We start from the raw sequence: 16,232 nt of genomic DNA on the forward strand, positions 1-16,232 counted from the left end.
CCAGTCATAGTATGATGGTATGTGTAAACCGTGCCATCATTTGCTAAACCTTTCAGGTGTCAGAACTCTTTTAGCCTAGTGCAAAGAGCATGTGTGGTACAAATGGGTCTATGGAGCTGGCACAAACTCACTCTGGCATATTTAGAAATGTGCCAGCGGGGTGGGCAAATTAGGATCTGGGTGGATGCTGGGGACCTCGGCAGTGTCTAACTTGGAGGGAAGGATGGCCTTCAGAGCTGTGTTGGTGTCCAGGAGGATGCTGGTATAGCTCAGGGTATTTCCAAGGGTGGAACCGACTAACATTAGTGTCCCCTGGGCTTTGTTGTTGGGAACGTGGCGTCTGAAGCCTGGAGTGGTGTAACTCTGTTTCAGGCAATGTTGGGCTTTCAGGCAGCCAGGGAATTTTTCTTTTTCCCTGCGTTCCCATTCCACCTGAAAGTGCTACGGAGTCAGCGCAGCGGTGGTGCTATCCCTGGCTGCCTTGGGCTTTTGAAGCGGCTGCCCGTTGTTTTTGCTACAATGAAGAGGATCTAGCTACTCCTTCTTTACACTAAATGAGATTTGTTAATCACATTTCAAATCCCAACCACGTACAAAATTTGTCAATTATGTTTCCCATCACAACACCGTACAAAAAAGTACCCAGTTTAGAACAAGACTACTTACATGTTACCTAGCACATTTGATGCAGAAAATGATGATTCTGTTCCCTCACAATGAACACATGATGCTGCATCCAGCAATGACCCGTTAGTAGCCCTTTCCACTAAACATTAAAACAAAATGCAGATATGAACAGTAACGTAGCATGCAATACCACTTAAGCCACATGAAAAGTAGAACTTTAGGGAAAAATAGTCTACATGTTTATTTTGCCTTCCCTAAAACCTGTGCGTTGAACTATTCAAATCTTAGCTGGTATCCAAGGGTATATTCATGCTATTCTGTTATTCATGCTAAGCTTTCCATGCCTGCATGGCCTTTCATGCTGTTGAACTTATGATCTTATGATCTTATGATAAGTCATAGGTTAAAACTCAACTATTTCCTTTAAAAGTTGTTAGCTAGCAGGTGCGGAAAGACCTCTGCCTAAGATATTGATGAGTCTTTACTAGATATAGCATTAATTGATTATTTACTTCATTTATAAACTACCTTTTGTCCCATTGGACACCCAAACCCACTTCCATCGTTCTCTTCTCTTCCACTTTATCCTTGCAGCAACCCTGTGAGGTAGGTTAGATTGAGAGTAAGTGCCCAGCCCAAGGTTACCCAGCAAATTTCCATGGCAGAATGGAGTCCTGAATCTGGCCTTCCAGATCCTAGTCTGACACTCTAACCACTATACCACACTGATTAATAAATTGATTAGTAAACACAGAGCCCAACAGTCAACTTAAAAAGACAATTCAAGATATACAATCAATCAATTTTGTTCCTGTGACCATTCCATTGTTGACTTTTTGAGCATGAAGAAACACTTTAGCTGAAACAATATGATCATAGATACTTCAAATGCAGATGGGAATCCATACTCCAACACTGCATGCTATATAGTACTGGTAAGGTGGAGATAAACAAGGGTGCCAAAATATTAGTATGATTTTTGTGGCGTTTAATCAGGGGATAACTGCCTGAGGAAATGGAGTAACCGATGTCCCCAGGCGCAACTAATTTGGTCATGTGGGGGGTGCAAAATCGACCCATGTGACCAGATGCCTTACCCCTCATTGCGACGATGTGGGCGGGGCCACAAGAGGCCCAAGTTAGATGAGGCTTTCTGCAGGCAGGCAGCCCTCCTGGGCTCCCTGCAGGCAGGCTTCTGCCCTCCCAAGGACCTGGGGAGAGCAGGAACTGGCAGCAGGGGTGGCTCCATGGCATGTGGGAATGGAGCTACGCAGGGGCAGGGCTCTGCGATCCATGAGGGTAGGCTCTGAGACCCGTGGGGAATGTGGCTCTGTGACCCACAGGGGGGGAGGGATCCCAGAGGAGGTTTTGTCCCCGGGTACCATTCCCCCCCCCCCCATACGTCTCTGCATTGAATACATACAAAAGGATAGGAAATCTTTGATATGGCTTTTTCTGCTAGTAAAATTAGATATCAAGAAGCATTAAGTTCTTACCTAAAATCTCATTAGCTGTGCATTTACATTTTCCTTCAGCAGTTACACCTTTAGGGCAAGCAATGCAATTCCATCCATCTTGAGTGACACCACTCTAAACAAAAGATTAAAATATTTTAAATCACACTTGTGCTTCATGACACCTTAAAACCAGCTCATTGTTGGCTCCATTCATATTTCCAATATAAAAAAGACAGCACAGAGAGGATCTGCTTATTGCACATGAAGAAGTGAGCTCTAATTCACAAATGCTCATGTTGGAAAATGTATATCTAACGAAATTATACTTTAAGGTGACAAAGTTTCCCTTTTATTTTTGCTGCAACAGGTTAACAAGGAAACTGCTCTGGAATTACTATATATGGAAAAAAAGTTTTCCATTGTATGTAATAAAAGCTTGCTTACTGCAGGCACAATATTACCTTACTTCCTGGACATTTTTCACAGGTAATGGAAGTGCCACCATTATCAGAAACCAACTTGAATCCTGGTAGACAGGAACATGAAGTATCTGAAAGTATGCAAGAAGTTGTTCTCTCAACTGCTATAAATTATAATTAAAATAGTAAATTTACAAGTAATTTATTAATACAGTGCACTGCTTCAAAAACAATTATCTATGCTACAATCTTAATTGTGCATTCATGAAAGTGATCTCTGCTGAAACAAATGTACCATCTTCACATAATAATTGTTTGTCATAGTTACACCTGACTCATGGAGGTCCCAGGACCATGGGGTTTTTAAGGCAAGAGATGACTTGAAATGGTTTGCCATTGTCTGTTTAGCAACCCGTTTTCCTTGGTAGTCTCCAATCCGAGTACTAACCATGGCCAACTCTGCTCTTCCAAACTCCGATGAGACTGGGCTAAGGTGAACAGGCTGCTAATACAGGAGATACGTGTATTTAGCAGCAGTGATCTCTGTGTAACATATAAACTCTATTAACATATTTAATCTGCGTTATTCTGCAACATGCAGCAAATAAAATGATGCAAGACTCAGGTACTTTTAAAACCCTTCAATATCATGGAATTTAAGCACGTAATAAATTGTTCATATTGAAATCTTAAATTAACAATGCTTAACTTTGGCTGGATTCCTCCTGTAGCCCTCCCCGTTTGACAGAAAGTGAAAATGTTAATTTGTGGTATCAAAATTCTTTGAAGACTCCAAATTGAAGTTGTGACTAATTAAAGGCAATCAGTTCACTGGAAGTGACCTTTATCTCCATCTCCCCCACATCACAAAACATTGAGGGAGCTTGAGTGTTGCTATCTTTTGTTTTGCTGTCATTGGCTAAAAGGATTAAATTAATAACTATTCAAATTACCACCATTACAATGGTAAGACTGAGTGTGCATGTTTGTGTGTTTGTATATATATCTATTTATACATGAATACACACAGAATACACATGAATACACACATTTTGTCTTTCAGCGATGCACCACCTTAGAAGATAATGGAATGCAAACCTTATTTGTCCATGCACGGAATGAGCAAAGTTATAATCTAAAAACAAAACTATGCTCATCCCATACCTTTTTTTCTCCAATGAAAATTTAATCAATTGATTAGTAGCATGAGTTCCAGTCAATGAAAATTTAATCAATTCTCCAAGGAAAATGATTCAACGACTGTTTAATCAATTCCCAATGAAAATTCAATCCATTGATTAGTAGTGTGAGTTTTCAGTCCATCTTACCTGTTGCATTTATCTAGGAGGGAAATGTCCTAGAAGTGGAAAGCATAGTTTTGCTTTTACATGATGCATCGTCTTAAAACAGCATTGCTCGCGCACGCACACTCGTCAGAGCACTTGCAACATAACATTCCCCCAATAATAATAATGATATAAAATTTTTAATATAATGTACTGCAGGTAATTGAAAAGGGGGGATGCACAGCCGTACTAAAGTAAACACGTACTAAAATAAACAGTTTTTCTTTCGACCTGTTTTCTCTTCTTGCACAAATTGACTAGTAGATCAGGCGACAGCCCTGAAAGAAATGGGCTTTCAGGGCTTCCCGACCCTTCCCCAAGAGGAGCCCTGAGGGGCGAGTCTCCGAAAAGGAAGCCTCACCTCGCACACTCTTTCTCTGGGACGGTCCGCACTGTCCACAAGCCAGGGTGGAGATATCGAAGTACTGGGTCCCTTCGCAGCTCTGAGGCTGGCGCAACGGCAGGGAGAAACTCTGCGCTCCCGAAAACCCGACGCAGAAGGCCTCCCAAATGGCCGCCATGCCTAGCAAACGCCACGCCGTCGCCATGGCTACGAACGCCGCCGCCACCTCCGGCCTTTCTCGAAAGGGCCGCGGCGGTTTTAGCGTTTTCAAGGCGGGTCTAAAACTCTCCTCTAAGGGAAGACGGAGGGATTTTAAAAAGCCTCTAGCACAGGGGTGCCCGACTGCGATCCTCCAGATGTTCATGGACTATGTTCATGGACTACGATTCCCATCAGCCCCTGCCAGCATAACCGATTGGCCATGCTGGCAGGGGCTAATGGGAATCGTAGTCCTTGAACATCTGGAAGGCCACAGTCGGGCACCTGTGCTCTAGCTGATCCATTTTGGTCAGAGGAAAGACTAAAGAGTTATTAAACACCCTTGTTAAAAATATATTTAAAAGTTTCAACTTTTTCTTCTTCAGTAGCTGCAATGAGATTTTTTGTGTGTTAAAAGTGAGAAGTATTTTCCAATAATTTCCATCTGTAGGAAGCAGCTCATAAGTGACTAGATCCACCCAATTTAGTTTCAGATTGAAAATACAGGCAAGGTGCCTTAAAATCTCTCTTCTATTTGTCCATGCTGGCAATAAGCCTCTGTAAGGGTGGGCTAACAGATTTTATTATTTTGAAGGATGAGGTTCTGTGCAGGTTTATCGGCTGGTGAACAAACAGCATAATTTCTTTATTTTTACCTTCATTGTCATTTGTTCTCCTCCTTTTACAACCTCCCATTGCAATAATTACAAAAGCTAAAAATGTTCGGAGTTGTTGTATTTCTTTCGGTTAGGATATAATTGCCTTCCTTGTCCTTGGCTTGTTAGCTAGCTGCTAGACATAATATGTTAAGCAGCGGCAACAGCAACTCAGTCAAAACAACTTCTACAAAGTCCTTCTCACATTTAAGAGTCTTCTATATTAACTGTACTTGATAAAATATGTCCAAAGCAGAAGATATTTCAACTTTAAAAAGATAAAAGCACGGAGGAGTAACAGAGCATACTGGCTTACACTCATCGCTGGAACTGGAATCCCTACAATGCAACCATTTGGCCTCACTAAAGTTGTAAACTGTGTTTGTGTTTAGTGTTATTTTTTAGATAATGGAACTGGCTTTTAGGAGCCCACATTCTAAACTGGACAGAATGCTTAGGTGGGGGGGTCATCTCCCTCATTGACTGTATTTGACACCCAATTGGTTAATTGCTGATAAAATGATCTAGATGAGCCAATTCTGTAAAACTCCTGACACCATTTTAGGGAGATTCTTTTCTAAAGATATTCATTCATAAGAATTCTTCTTAAGATTTTCTCATTGTTGTTCTTGCTATCCTTCTGCCTTAAGTTGAATAGCCTTGTATTGTATTGTTTTTTATACTTGGAACTGTCTAGACCTGAGAACTGATTTTATTATTTATTTTCCTTTCCTTTTAATAAAATTTTAAAATCTCAGCTGTTTGAGAGTACCTGGATGAAGAACCCTGATTCTGGTGCATTACTGGTAAGATACCTGGCTGTAGGTAACAGCATCACCCTCCCCACAACTCTTTGTTTGTTAGGCCAGGTCAAGACAACATCATAAGAACTTATTAAAAGTCTGGAATAAAGCTCACACTAGGTCAGTGATGGTGAATGTATGATATATGTCTCAAATGTGACACAGCATGACGTTTTGGGTGACAAATTAATGTTTGTCACACCCAACAACTATTTTCCCTGTTTGAGTATTTTTTGTGATTATTTAAGGTTTTTTTATATAATGCATAGTACCTTGTGATTGGACTGTATTTTTAAAGGTAAAGTAATATTTTAAGAATTGTTTCTCTTTTGGGGTGTGTGCGCCTGTTTTTTTTAATGTAAATTAATATATAAAGAAGTGAGTGAGCACTTTAGGAGCAAAAACTCCCAACTCATAACTAACACTTCATTCCAGCCTGAAAGCCTTCGACAAAACACTCTTCACAACACGCCCAAACCACACGCTGAACTTTGCATGCGCCGCACCAAGGAAACAAAACAAAAAACTTCGGCGCACAAACGGTTAGTGAAAGTCTCGAGCGTTTGACAGCGTGTGCGCATGCGTGTGTCTCGCGGGTTCCGGGGTGAGAACGTCATTCGAGGTTCTGCGCGTGCGTCGTTCGTTTTCTCTGTCGTCGAGGTGGCCTGTGGAGCTGGAGAGGCGCCTGGCCGCCATATTGTTAGTTACGGGCGGGCTTCCCCCCACCCTCGTTAGCTGGTTGCCGGCGGGGAGAAGAGCCGTTCTGGCTGCGTCGTGGGTGGACGAGATTGCCAGTTGTCCGCGGCGGGACCAGGGGCGAGGCGGTAGAGCTTGGTCTGTCGGAGCCGGGGCGCTTCAGGCTGACACCTTGCTCGTCTCTCTCGGTTCGGGCCTGGTTAGTAGAACAGGACCGTGCGTGGGTCGCTGTAGAGGGTGGGCAGTCCGATCTTGTGTACACTGACTGCGGAAGTTGCACTTAGAGTTCACCGGAGACTTACTCCCGAGTAAGCGTGCGGAGGACTGTGGTCTTCCTAGCCTCGGTGTGCAGGCGTTGTCCCTTCGTTGTATCATGTCATGGAGGTAGGGGGCATTGCTGGGCGGGAGCCGGCGACGCGCCGTTGGGTGGTAAACGCGCAGTAACTTCCACGGATTCTCTGACCCATCGGGAAATCGGCCTCAAACCGGTTGGTGGCTGCAAAACGGGAGGCGGCTCATAACCCTTCCCGCCCAGAGCAAACAGAGCCGCATTTCTTGATGTGTGAGTCGGTGCGTGCAAATGACGAGTTGTGGAGGTGGGGCAACGAATCCCCTCCGTCAAGGCTTGACGCGTTTGGTAAAACCGATAAATTTAATTTTCTGCTGTTCAGGAAGAGACACAATTTCAGTTCCCCGGATCGCAGATCAATCGCCTGGTTAACGGCAACTTCTTGGGGTACGCTGGATCTCTCAGAAAATGTTTTCTCTAGGAGCGAATCGGACTGTGCAGGATCTGTCATGTGAAAACGACGCCGGATTTAATGAAACACAAGCATCGTTCAGAGCTGCATGTACGAGATCCCTCTTGATGTCTCCCTTACAAAGGCTGTTTGACATTACTGTCGGCAAGTTAATCAAGAAGATTGAGAACCCCTTATCTACTCTGGTTTGGAGGATGCTGTTTTCTTGTCAGGAATGTGTTTCGTATTCTACTGTGGTTTTTTTTAGAGGGGATGAATCTTGGTGGACAGAGATCTTGTGGAAATAGATGTGGTACTTAAAAGTTTATGCAAATGAACTTTGCTCAGTAAGTGTTACTGCAGAGTGAAATGCATTCAGGATTTATTAAAAGGAAGTAATTGCTGCTCTGGAGTCAAGTGAGGCATTTTCTGAATTTTTGCACTGAAGTTATTTTCAGAGGTTTTTAAGCACAGTAGTATGGTTTCATGTAGGGAATTCTTTTTTATTTGGCAACATATTAGATCTTGCACAGGTCATCTGGAAGTTGTTCTGTGGGTTGAACTGATTATTTTGTTGGATTGTGCTAGCTTTTCTGCTGATTTAGGAATGAGAAGAGACTTTTTTGATGCTTAGAAAGCTTACACTGGCAATGATGCTCCTTGGTTGGACAAAAAACTATATAGAGTAAGGCTATATTGGACAGGGGAGTTAGGTAAAATTGCCCCTCTTTTTTCTGTCTTTGGTGGGAAAGTTTATAGGAATCCAGCTTGTAAGATTTTATCCTACTTTCCATGGAATTCAAGGTGGTGTTACCTGGGCTCCCAAGTGGTCTTCCATCCAGTCCTGAACAGATCCGGATTTGCTTCAATTCCACAAGGTTCTGCATCATGTTCTTTCTTCTCGCCATGCCTTGGAACCTGACAGTTCATATCTTCTTATTTTGGGGAATTTTTATCAAAATACATACCAGTCTTGCTTGTGCATGTTAGGGCTGTTTTCCTGTGCTGGATGTGGCAATTTTTAAAGTTTGGTCATCACAGAGAGTCTTTGAGTTGCTGAAGAACATTTACATTAGCTGTGTAAAGTATTTGTTATATACATGTGAGAATTATTTATCCTGTATTTTTACCTTTTTGTATAGGATGTTAGTGAATATCATTGTTGACAGTGGGAATTATGCCATGGATTTCAAAGGATAAGAAAGCACTCTATAAAAAAGTGAACCAAGCTTTTCGGACCGTGACAATTTTCTGTACCATTTTGGGATACATGCATGTGGTTCACGAAGTTTTTATCTTCAGGATACAGCTGTTTAACTTTACAGTCTTTGGTCTATTTTTGGTCCTGGAGATCAGGCACTAACAACAGTGGAAAATGGTTGTGCTGTGTAAATAGTTAACTAAGGCTGCAATCCTGTGCATTCCTATTTAGTAGTGAGAGCTGTTGAAATCAGGGATTTTCTAGTGTTCATGCATAGATTGGACTGTGGTTTTCTGTCTTTGGCTGGTCAGGAAGTCATTTAGCAACTGTCGTGTATTTTTCAGCGTTTTTTGATTTAATTAGAATAGAAAATTTAAGATTTTTTTGTGTGTGTCATGGGATAACAAGCACTGCTAGGGAAACTGGAATGAGCTTAATTTGTACATTTTCCTAGAATACCAGCTATGGGATTTTAAAACATTGCAGAACCATCATCATACATTTTGTGGAAAATTCAACTGTAATGAACGTCTCTTTGGAAACGTACGAATTTTACAAGAGCTGGACATCTATTTTTACTCGGGACATCATCTTTCAAGGACTACCGACACTGAACAGGCTGTTGAATTTTCACTGTTGGAACCTATTGAAGACTACTCTTGGCATATTCCTATTGTTTACTGAAGTCTTTTGTAATATTTGAATGTATTTTAAGAAGTGTCTACAAGCCAGTGTGCTCTTCAGTTGAAGTTTTTCTTCTTTTTACATATCCTTTGGACTGGGGATGCAACTTAGCTCAAGACTACCTACCAACTTTACTCTTTTCACTGGTAACTGTTGTCCATGGTTATTGAAATTCCCTGGGAATGTGGCACAGTATGTAAACCAAACTGTTTGTTAGCCATTAATTATGTTTCATTTTCTTTCCACAGTTAAGTTGATTTCTCAGACTTTTATCAGGCCTACCAAGTGAAAACAGGTAAGCTTCTAGAGCTTCACATTTGAATTATTATCCTAGCTGATGGCCTTTGTCATGTCCTTTTAGCTGGAAAGGAAGATACACAGTTGGATATCCTAGACATAGGCAGACATTAACTGTGTTGAAGAATTACTGAATTTGCTTCATTGTGGTCTTGGTTGATCATGATGTCAGAAAATTCCGGGAGAATTCCATACCAGTTTTGGTAAATGTATTCTTTTTGGTCATGAATATTTCTAGGTTTTTTTGAGAAAGGGTGACAAGAATGCAAGGCAGGAGATGTCCTGTGGTTTAATCCCTATATGGATGTTCTGATAAACTCTAACATATGCTATTAATGTTTTGTGCACCTTGTCACAGGCAGGTGATGTTACTGCTTGTAACCTTTGACGTATCAGTATAAAATTTCAGATGGAATAGTTACTTGTTCTGAATGTTGATGTAAAAAGTAGGTACTTTGTGATTCAGAGCAGGGGAGGGCTGTTTTTTTATTGCTTACTTTGACCAAAGTTGGGATATTTTTTTGGAAAGGTTATAGCTTGAGGTATAGCTCTTACATTTACAGGGTACTAAAAGCTTGCTGTCATGTATACCTTTCTGTCCACAGGTGATTATTGCTGTGGGTTGAGCTCAGAATGGCAGTAGTCATCCGTTTACAGGGGCTTCCTGTTGTTGCGGGTTCTGCAGATATTCGCCGTTTCTTCTCAGGATTGAATATTCCTGATGGAGGTGTACACATCATTGGAGGAGAGAAAGGGGAAGCCTTTATTATCTTTGCAACAGATGAAGATGCACGACAAGGAATGAGCTTTTCAGGACGATTTATCAAGGACTCACGTATTGAGCTTTTCCTCAGCAGCAAGACTGAAATGCAGAATATAATAAAAGTGAGTCGGAAAAGATTTGATCACGGTGGGAGAGAGACAGTGACTGGGTCTAGGCGGGCAGGTTCTAGTAATTCAGGAGTTGGGAATCTTTCAAATTTAGTTGCAGCAATTAAAAAAGGAATTGGTAAATCCAGCTATGGTTCTCTGAATGAGATGGAGGATGACATTCATTCTGATGGCTCTCAAAACAGTGACACAGAGGTTTCAAAATCAACTTCTAATCAGGCCAAGAAAGAGTCATTTAACTCAGACAATGTGTATGTGTTTCTACGCGGGATGCCTTACTCAGCATCAGAAGATGATGTCATTAATTTCTTCTCAGGATTGCAAGTGGAGGGAGTGATATTGTTGAAAGCTAAGGATGGTCGACCAGATGGTAATGGTGTGGTAAAATTTGCTACATCAAGTGATGCTATGAAAGGAGTGCAACGTAATCGGGAGTACATGGGTACAAGATTTATAGAAGTATGTCCCGCTAGTAAAGGAACATGGCTTAAATACAGTAGAAGAGGAGTTGAGAATGCGGATCACTCTTTCAACCGTTTTGCTCAGTTAAACATGGAAAGGTCTTCAAGCAGAGAACGTGGTCCAAGAAGAGAATCATGTTACACGTCTTCAAGAAAACTGTCCCGTTCCAGGTCTCCTCCAACGAGATTTTTGGTGCATTCCCGCTCAAGGTCTCCTCCAAGGACATTTTTATCACATTCCCTTTCAAAGTCTCCAAGGAGATTTTTGTCACGCTCTCGTTCAAGGTCTCCTGTGAGGAGAGCTGCAGCACGTTCCCGTTCAGGGTCTCTTCAGAGGACAACTGCCGCACGTTCCCGTTCACCTCTTTCCCATTCCACCCTCACTCAGTCATCAAATAGTAACGAGTTTTACATACATATAAAAAATTTGTCACCAGCTGTTGAGAAAAGAGATTTGAGAGTGTTCTTTGGTGGACTAGATATACCTAACTATAACATCACATTTTTAAAGCATGATGGTAACTATGAAAAAAAAAGGGAAGCGATTGTGACTTTCAAATTATTCAGCGAATATAAGGCTTCACTGAGCTATCACAAGGAGAGTCTTTTTGGTCAACCAGTTCACATTTTCCCCACTTCTAAAAAATCAATTTTGCATATTGAGTCTTCAGAAAGAAAAAGATCATCAGAGAGACCTCATCATCTAAAGGAAAAACGGGATGGAAGTTCTGGGCAAAAGACTTGTGTATATGTAAGGAATTTTCCATTTGATGTGACAAATGTTGAAGTTCAGAAGTTCTTTGCGGGATTTAATATTGATGACAGTGACATACATTTACTTTACGACGACAAAGGAATTGGATTGGGAGAAGCACTGGTCAGGTTCAGATCTGAAGATCAAGCCCGGAAAGCTGAAAATTTAAATCGTCGACGGTTTCTGGGAACAGAAGTGCTACTAAGGTGTATACCCAAGGAGCAAATGCAGGAATTTGGTATTAATACCTCATCAATGTCAGGTGAAAAGATACGGGTTCACTCCCATGCACATACTAGAGGTGACGACTTTTATGCGGTTGGTTCTCAAGGGTCACCAATGCAAGGGAACCTTAAGCATCCATCTGATTACAGAGGTCCTGATGACTTCCTGTGCTCACCTGATCGTTTTAGAGGTCCTCCCCCTTTTCCAGATTTCCGTGGTAAAGGTAATCCTGGAGGTTTCCCTGAGGGGCACTTTATGTCAGAGTCTAATTTCAGTGGTGGCTCTGATCACATTACACTGATTAAATTAAAGAATATACCATTTCGAGCAGCTCCTAATGAAGTTTTGGATTTCTTCCATGGTTATAAAGTCATACCGGAATCACTTTCTATTCATAACAATGAATTTGGATTGCCTTCTGGTGAAGCCACCCTTGCTCTGGTGAATTATGAGGAGGCAAAAGCAGCTGTTAATGAACTGAATGACCGTCCATTTGGCCACCGCAAAGTTAGGGTCACTTTCGTGTAGATGAGAACATGCGGAAGAAGAAAACTACATTTACAGTGTTGCATCAGAGCCAAATACACATGTTTTATGCTGAAAAATGAAGGGCAAAACTCCTTATGTTGTAAATAATTTCACATTTACTTTCAATTTTATATTTTCTTCCCTGAACTTCAGGGAGTTTTTTTGGAAGCATTTGATCATTTCAGTAGTTCCAGCACATAGACTTGCCAAGTGTGTAGCCACGTGTTTGGATGCAGCATATTTTAAATATGTTCTTTTGCTAATTTGCATCTTCCGAGCCATTAGTAAGCAAACTTTTAAGTTTAAATCCCCACTCTGTATACTACAAACAAGCTGGTTGCATGAATAATCTGTGTTCTTGCCCATTGCTACTGTCAATTGCAAATTAAGTTCTCGGGCGTTTGATAATGTCTGCTGCTCAGTTCTTTCAAAATAAATTACATTAATTGAAATATGTGGATGGTTATTTTTGTATCTGATTGATCAATGCAGACTTGAATTTGAAGAAACATTGGCAGCGCGTACCTGGAAGGTGGTAAGTTACTGCTAACACAAAATAAAAGGTTAGCTTGGATCCTAAATATACATTGGAGTCATAGAATGATAGAGTTGGAAGAGACCACAAGGGCCATCAAATCCAACACCCTTCCCATGCGGGAACACACAGTCAAAGCACTCCCGACATATGTTCATCCAGCCTCTGTTTAAAAATCTCCGAAGAAGGAGACTCCACCACACTCCGAGGCAATGAATTCCACTGTTGAGCAGCCCTGACAGTCAGAAAGTACTTCCTAATGTTTAGGTGGAATCTCTTTTCCTGCACCTTGAATCCATTATTCCTGGTCCTAGTGTCTGGAGCAGCAGAAAGGAAGCTTGCTCCCTCTTCGACATGGCATCCCTTCAAATATTTAAACATAGCTAGCATGTCCCCCCTTAACCTTCACTTCTCCAGACTAAATATCCCCAGCTCCCTAAGCCTCTCTTTGTAGGGCATGGATTCCAGTCCTTTTACCGTTTTGGTTGCCCTCTGGACACATTCCAGCTTGTCAATATCCTTAAATTGCAGTGCCCAGAACTGAACACAGTACTTGGTGAGGTCTGACCAATGCAGAGTAGAGTGGTACAATTACTTCCCTTGATCTAGACACTATACTTTTATTGATCCATCTGAAAAGGAAGGCAACTTCCCTGTCTGTCCCTCGCTGGCTTCTGAAATTGTGCTTCTTTAGGCCAATGCACCATCAAAAATAGTGGAAAGGGATCAGCAGTGGAAGGGAGAAATCAGCAAAAATTGCTCTCCCCACAAACAGAAATGCCCTTCTGTCAGCAGAACTGACATAATTTATTACTCTCTTTAACAAGTAAGCTGTGCATTATTTGTGATAAATATTGCAGCTTTCCCCTTCCACAACTTGGAGGGCTGTCCTTCAGATTTGTTATCTTTATAGTATTTAGCACACATCCCACCACTAATTGTGGCTTTAGTGTTAAAAAGGGAAGGCATACATAAAGCAGTTGTTTGTCAGGTTTTTTCCTCCCTTTTTTGGATATTACCACTTTGAACTTGTCAGTGCAACGCTTCTGCCCCGCTGCCCCGCGCGATAGTCTCCCTCCCCACTCCAGCAAATGGCTATCGAGTGAAGCAAACATGGCTGTTTTGGTGACTGGGATAGTTAAGTGGAGTTTGGAGCTTCTTTTGGATAGCCTGCTGCCACTTCTTGTATCTGACTTCCCCTGCTTCTGACTGCTGTCAAGGTACAGCGACATAGGGGGCTGTTTTCCTGTGGCATTTGGTGAGCAGAAGAGGAGTTTGGATTTATATCCCCCCTTTGTCTCCTGTAGGAGACTCAAAGGGACTTACAATCTCCTTGCCCTTCCGCCCTCACAACAAACACCCTGTGAGGTGGGTGGAGCTGAGAGAGCTCCGAAAAGCTATGACTAGCCCAAGGTCACCCAGCTGGCGTGTGCTGGAGTGCACAGGCTAATCTGAATTCTCCAGATAAGCCTCCACAGCTCAAGCGGCAGAGCAGGGAATCAAACCTGGTTCCTCCAGATTAGAATGCACCTGCTCTTAACCACTACACCACTGCTGCTCCTAGGCCTAGTGTCCCCAAACTTTTTGAGCCTGCAGACACCTTTGGAATTCTGGCACAGTTTGGTGGGCACAGACACAAAATAGCTGTTACAAAGAACTATCGCAGGAACCTAAAATAGCTGTTCAGCTTACCTTCACTCACACGGTGAAGATCCTTTTGCTGTGGTAGCTAGCTGCTACCAAAACATCCTTTTTAAAAATCTTCGCTGCCAATCAGAAGCCTTGCTGGGCAAAAGCACCATGTGACCTCATCCACTTTCTAAAAACACTTGGTACCAGGAAAGGAGTCCATGTGCACCATGGGTATCATACTGGGCACCTCTTGTCTAAGCTGAGGGTAGGAATAAAGGCAATGTGTCTTAACATAATCAATTTTATTTCTACAGTACATGACGCTCTAATATAGTTTCAGGACCAGAATGCAGATTGAGAAAAGAAACATTGAAAGGTAGATAAGCATAAAAAGGTAAATAAGTTATATTATGGATCCTGACTATTTGCCCCTTTCATTGCCAGAGGTTTGCAGATACCTCATATCCATAGATTGGAGGTTGGTCCTTCTACATAGCTTCATAAACGGTTCTGCCTGGTCATACAAACAGACCTTTTTTGAGGTCTCTTCCCATATATGTCAAGGCATCAACCAATCTAATCCCTAGGTTCAGGAGCCCAAAAGTCTACTAGGCCCAGTTTGCCCAATAGAGAGGTGCCCAATAGAGAGGTGCCAACACATCAAAAAGATTCCATGTTTTCCCTCCTGGTTTGTAAAATAAAATCTGCCTGGATCAATTGAGGTTTTCCCAGGCTCAACATCTCTCAACTGAACAACCACTCTGTCAGTCCCCCTCTGCCCATCCGTTTCAGTCAGTTATGTTGGATAATAGGTAAGATACTATTTTCATCTATAGGAAGCATGCTTTGTATGAATTAAGTTATATTTCAACTAGGATGTGGACAATGAAACATCAATTGCATGGTGCTCTTGAACAATGCCTTATTTTCCTTTTGAAAGCAAAATTTTGATTGGTAATACTTTTCCTGTACTGTCTAGGAGACAGGACTATTCTTTTGCTAGCAAACAGTAGGTTGGATCTAATGGTACTTTTCACTCTAATTTCCAGTGTGAGGATTTCAAGATAGACTGATGGTGTCCTGGATCCATCGACCATAACAGCTAGTAGTAATTTTCAGTCAAATACCAGAAGTTCAGGCTTTTGTGTGATGCTGATCTTTTCTGATTCCATGAGTTGCTCTGAAGTTTTTTCTATGTCCCTTCCCACCCTTGTTCAGTTGGCCTCGGTCTAGAAGTCACTAATAAGGATGTTTCTTGCTTTCTTTAGTGTGAAGTATCTTCTAATCAAGATTAGAGATTGATTAGAACCTGGGTTGGGAACTGTGGTGCTATAAAAACAACTCAGTTTGGCAGGTCCTGTGGAACTCACCAAGGTCCCACAGGGCCCTAACAGCAGGAAGAAGAACATTCCACCAGATGGGGGCCAGGGCCATAAACGCCCTGGCCCGAGTAGAGGCCAGCCGCATCATGGAGGGGCGGGGAACCAGCAGTAGGTTCGCCTCTGCCAAGCGCAGAGGTCGAGTTGGGACATATGGAGTAAGGCAGTCTCGATATCTGTGCATCATGTGAAGGGAAACTTGCTTTGTAAGGGATAAGCATTCCTGTGTTTGTATATTCTCTGTTACTAAATGGTTGTTAATCAATTTAAGATCACCAGTTCTTTCTTTTTATCATATCTTGTGGTTTTAAATAGCCCCCGAGGGTACATGCAAAGTTACAGAAAAAAAACCCAATCAGG

At 42.0% G+C, this 16,232-nt stretch overlaps 2 protein-coding genes across 4 annotated transcripts in view; one reads left to right on the forward strand and one right to left on the reverse strand.

Moving 5' to 3' along the window:
* The window catches only part of TMEM67 (transmembrane protein 67), a 30,975-nt gene extending 26,421 nt beyond the window's left edge, over positions 1-4,554 (reverse strand). The window contains exons 1-4 of the mRNA XM_048508193.1: positions 4,211-4,554; positions 2,546-2,634; positions 2,124-2,217; positions 667-766 (exon numbers count right to left, since the gene is read on the reverse strand). Coding sequence (XP_048364150.1) covers positions 667-766; positions 2,124-2,217; positions 2,546-2,634; positions 4,211-4,397 — 470 coding nt within the window. The 5' untranslated portion in view covers positions 4,398-4,554. The remainder of the gene's footprint in view (positions 1-666; positions 767-2,123; positions 2,218-2,545; positions 2,635-4,210) is intronic.
* A 1,940-nt stretch (positions 4,555-6,494) lies between these two features.
* On the forward strand, positions 6,495-12,778 carry RBM12B (RNA binding motif protein 12B). Of its 3 annotated transcripts, none has more exons than XM_048507824.1 (3): positions 6,495-6,744; positions 9,419-9,465; positions 10,073-12,778. In XM_048507824.1, the coding sequence occupies exon 3, from the start codon at positions 10,101-10,103 to the stop codon at positions 12,324-12,326; it is 2,226 nt and encodes a 741-aa protein (XP_048363781.1). In that variant the 5' UTR covers positions 6,495-6,744; positions 9,419-9,465; positions 10,073-10,100; the 3' UTR covers positions 12,327-12,778. The 3 variants fall into 3 exon arrangements, with proteins under 3 accessions (XP_048363781.1, XP_048363783.1, XP_048363782.1); XM_048507826.1 differs by lacking the exon at positions 6,495-6,744 and adding an exon at positions 6,771-9,316; XM_048507825.1 differs by lacking the exon at positions 6,495-6,744 and having other exon boundaries at positions 6,771-9,465.
* Positions 12,779-16,232: the final 3,454 nt, after the last annotated feature.

This window comes from Sphaerodactylus townsendi, linkage group LG09, assembly GCF_021028975.2.
Source record: "Sphaerodactylus townsendi isolate TG3544 linkage group LG09, MPM_Stown_v2.3, whole genome shotgun sequence".
NCBI lineage: Eukaryota > Metazoa > Chordata > Lepidosauria > Squamata > Sphaerodactylidae > Sphaerodactylus > Sphaerodactylus townsendi.

Bases quoted from the DNA above. Each gene is read 5' to 3' on its own strand.
- RBM12B (XM_048507824.1), top strand. From the start codon at position 10,101: ATGGCAGTAGTCATCCGTTTACAGGGGCTTCCTGTTGTTGCGGGTTCT.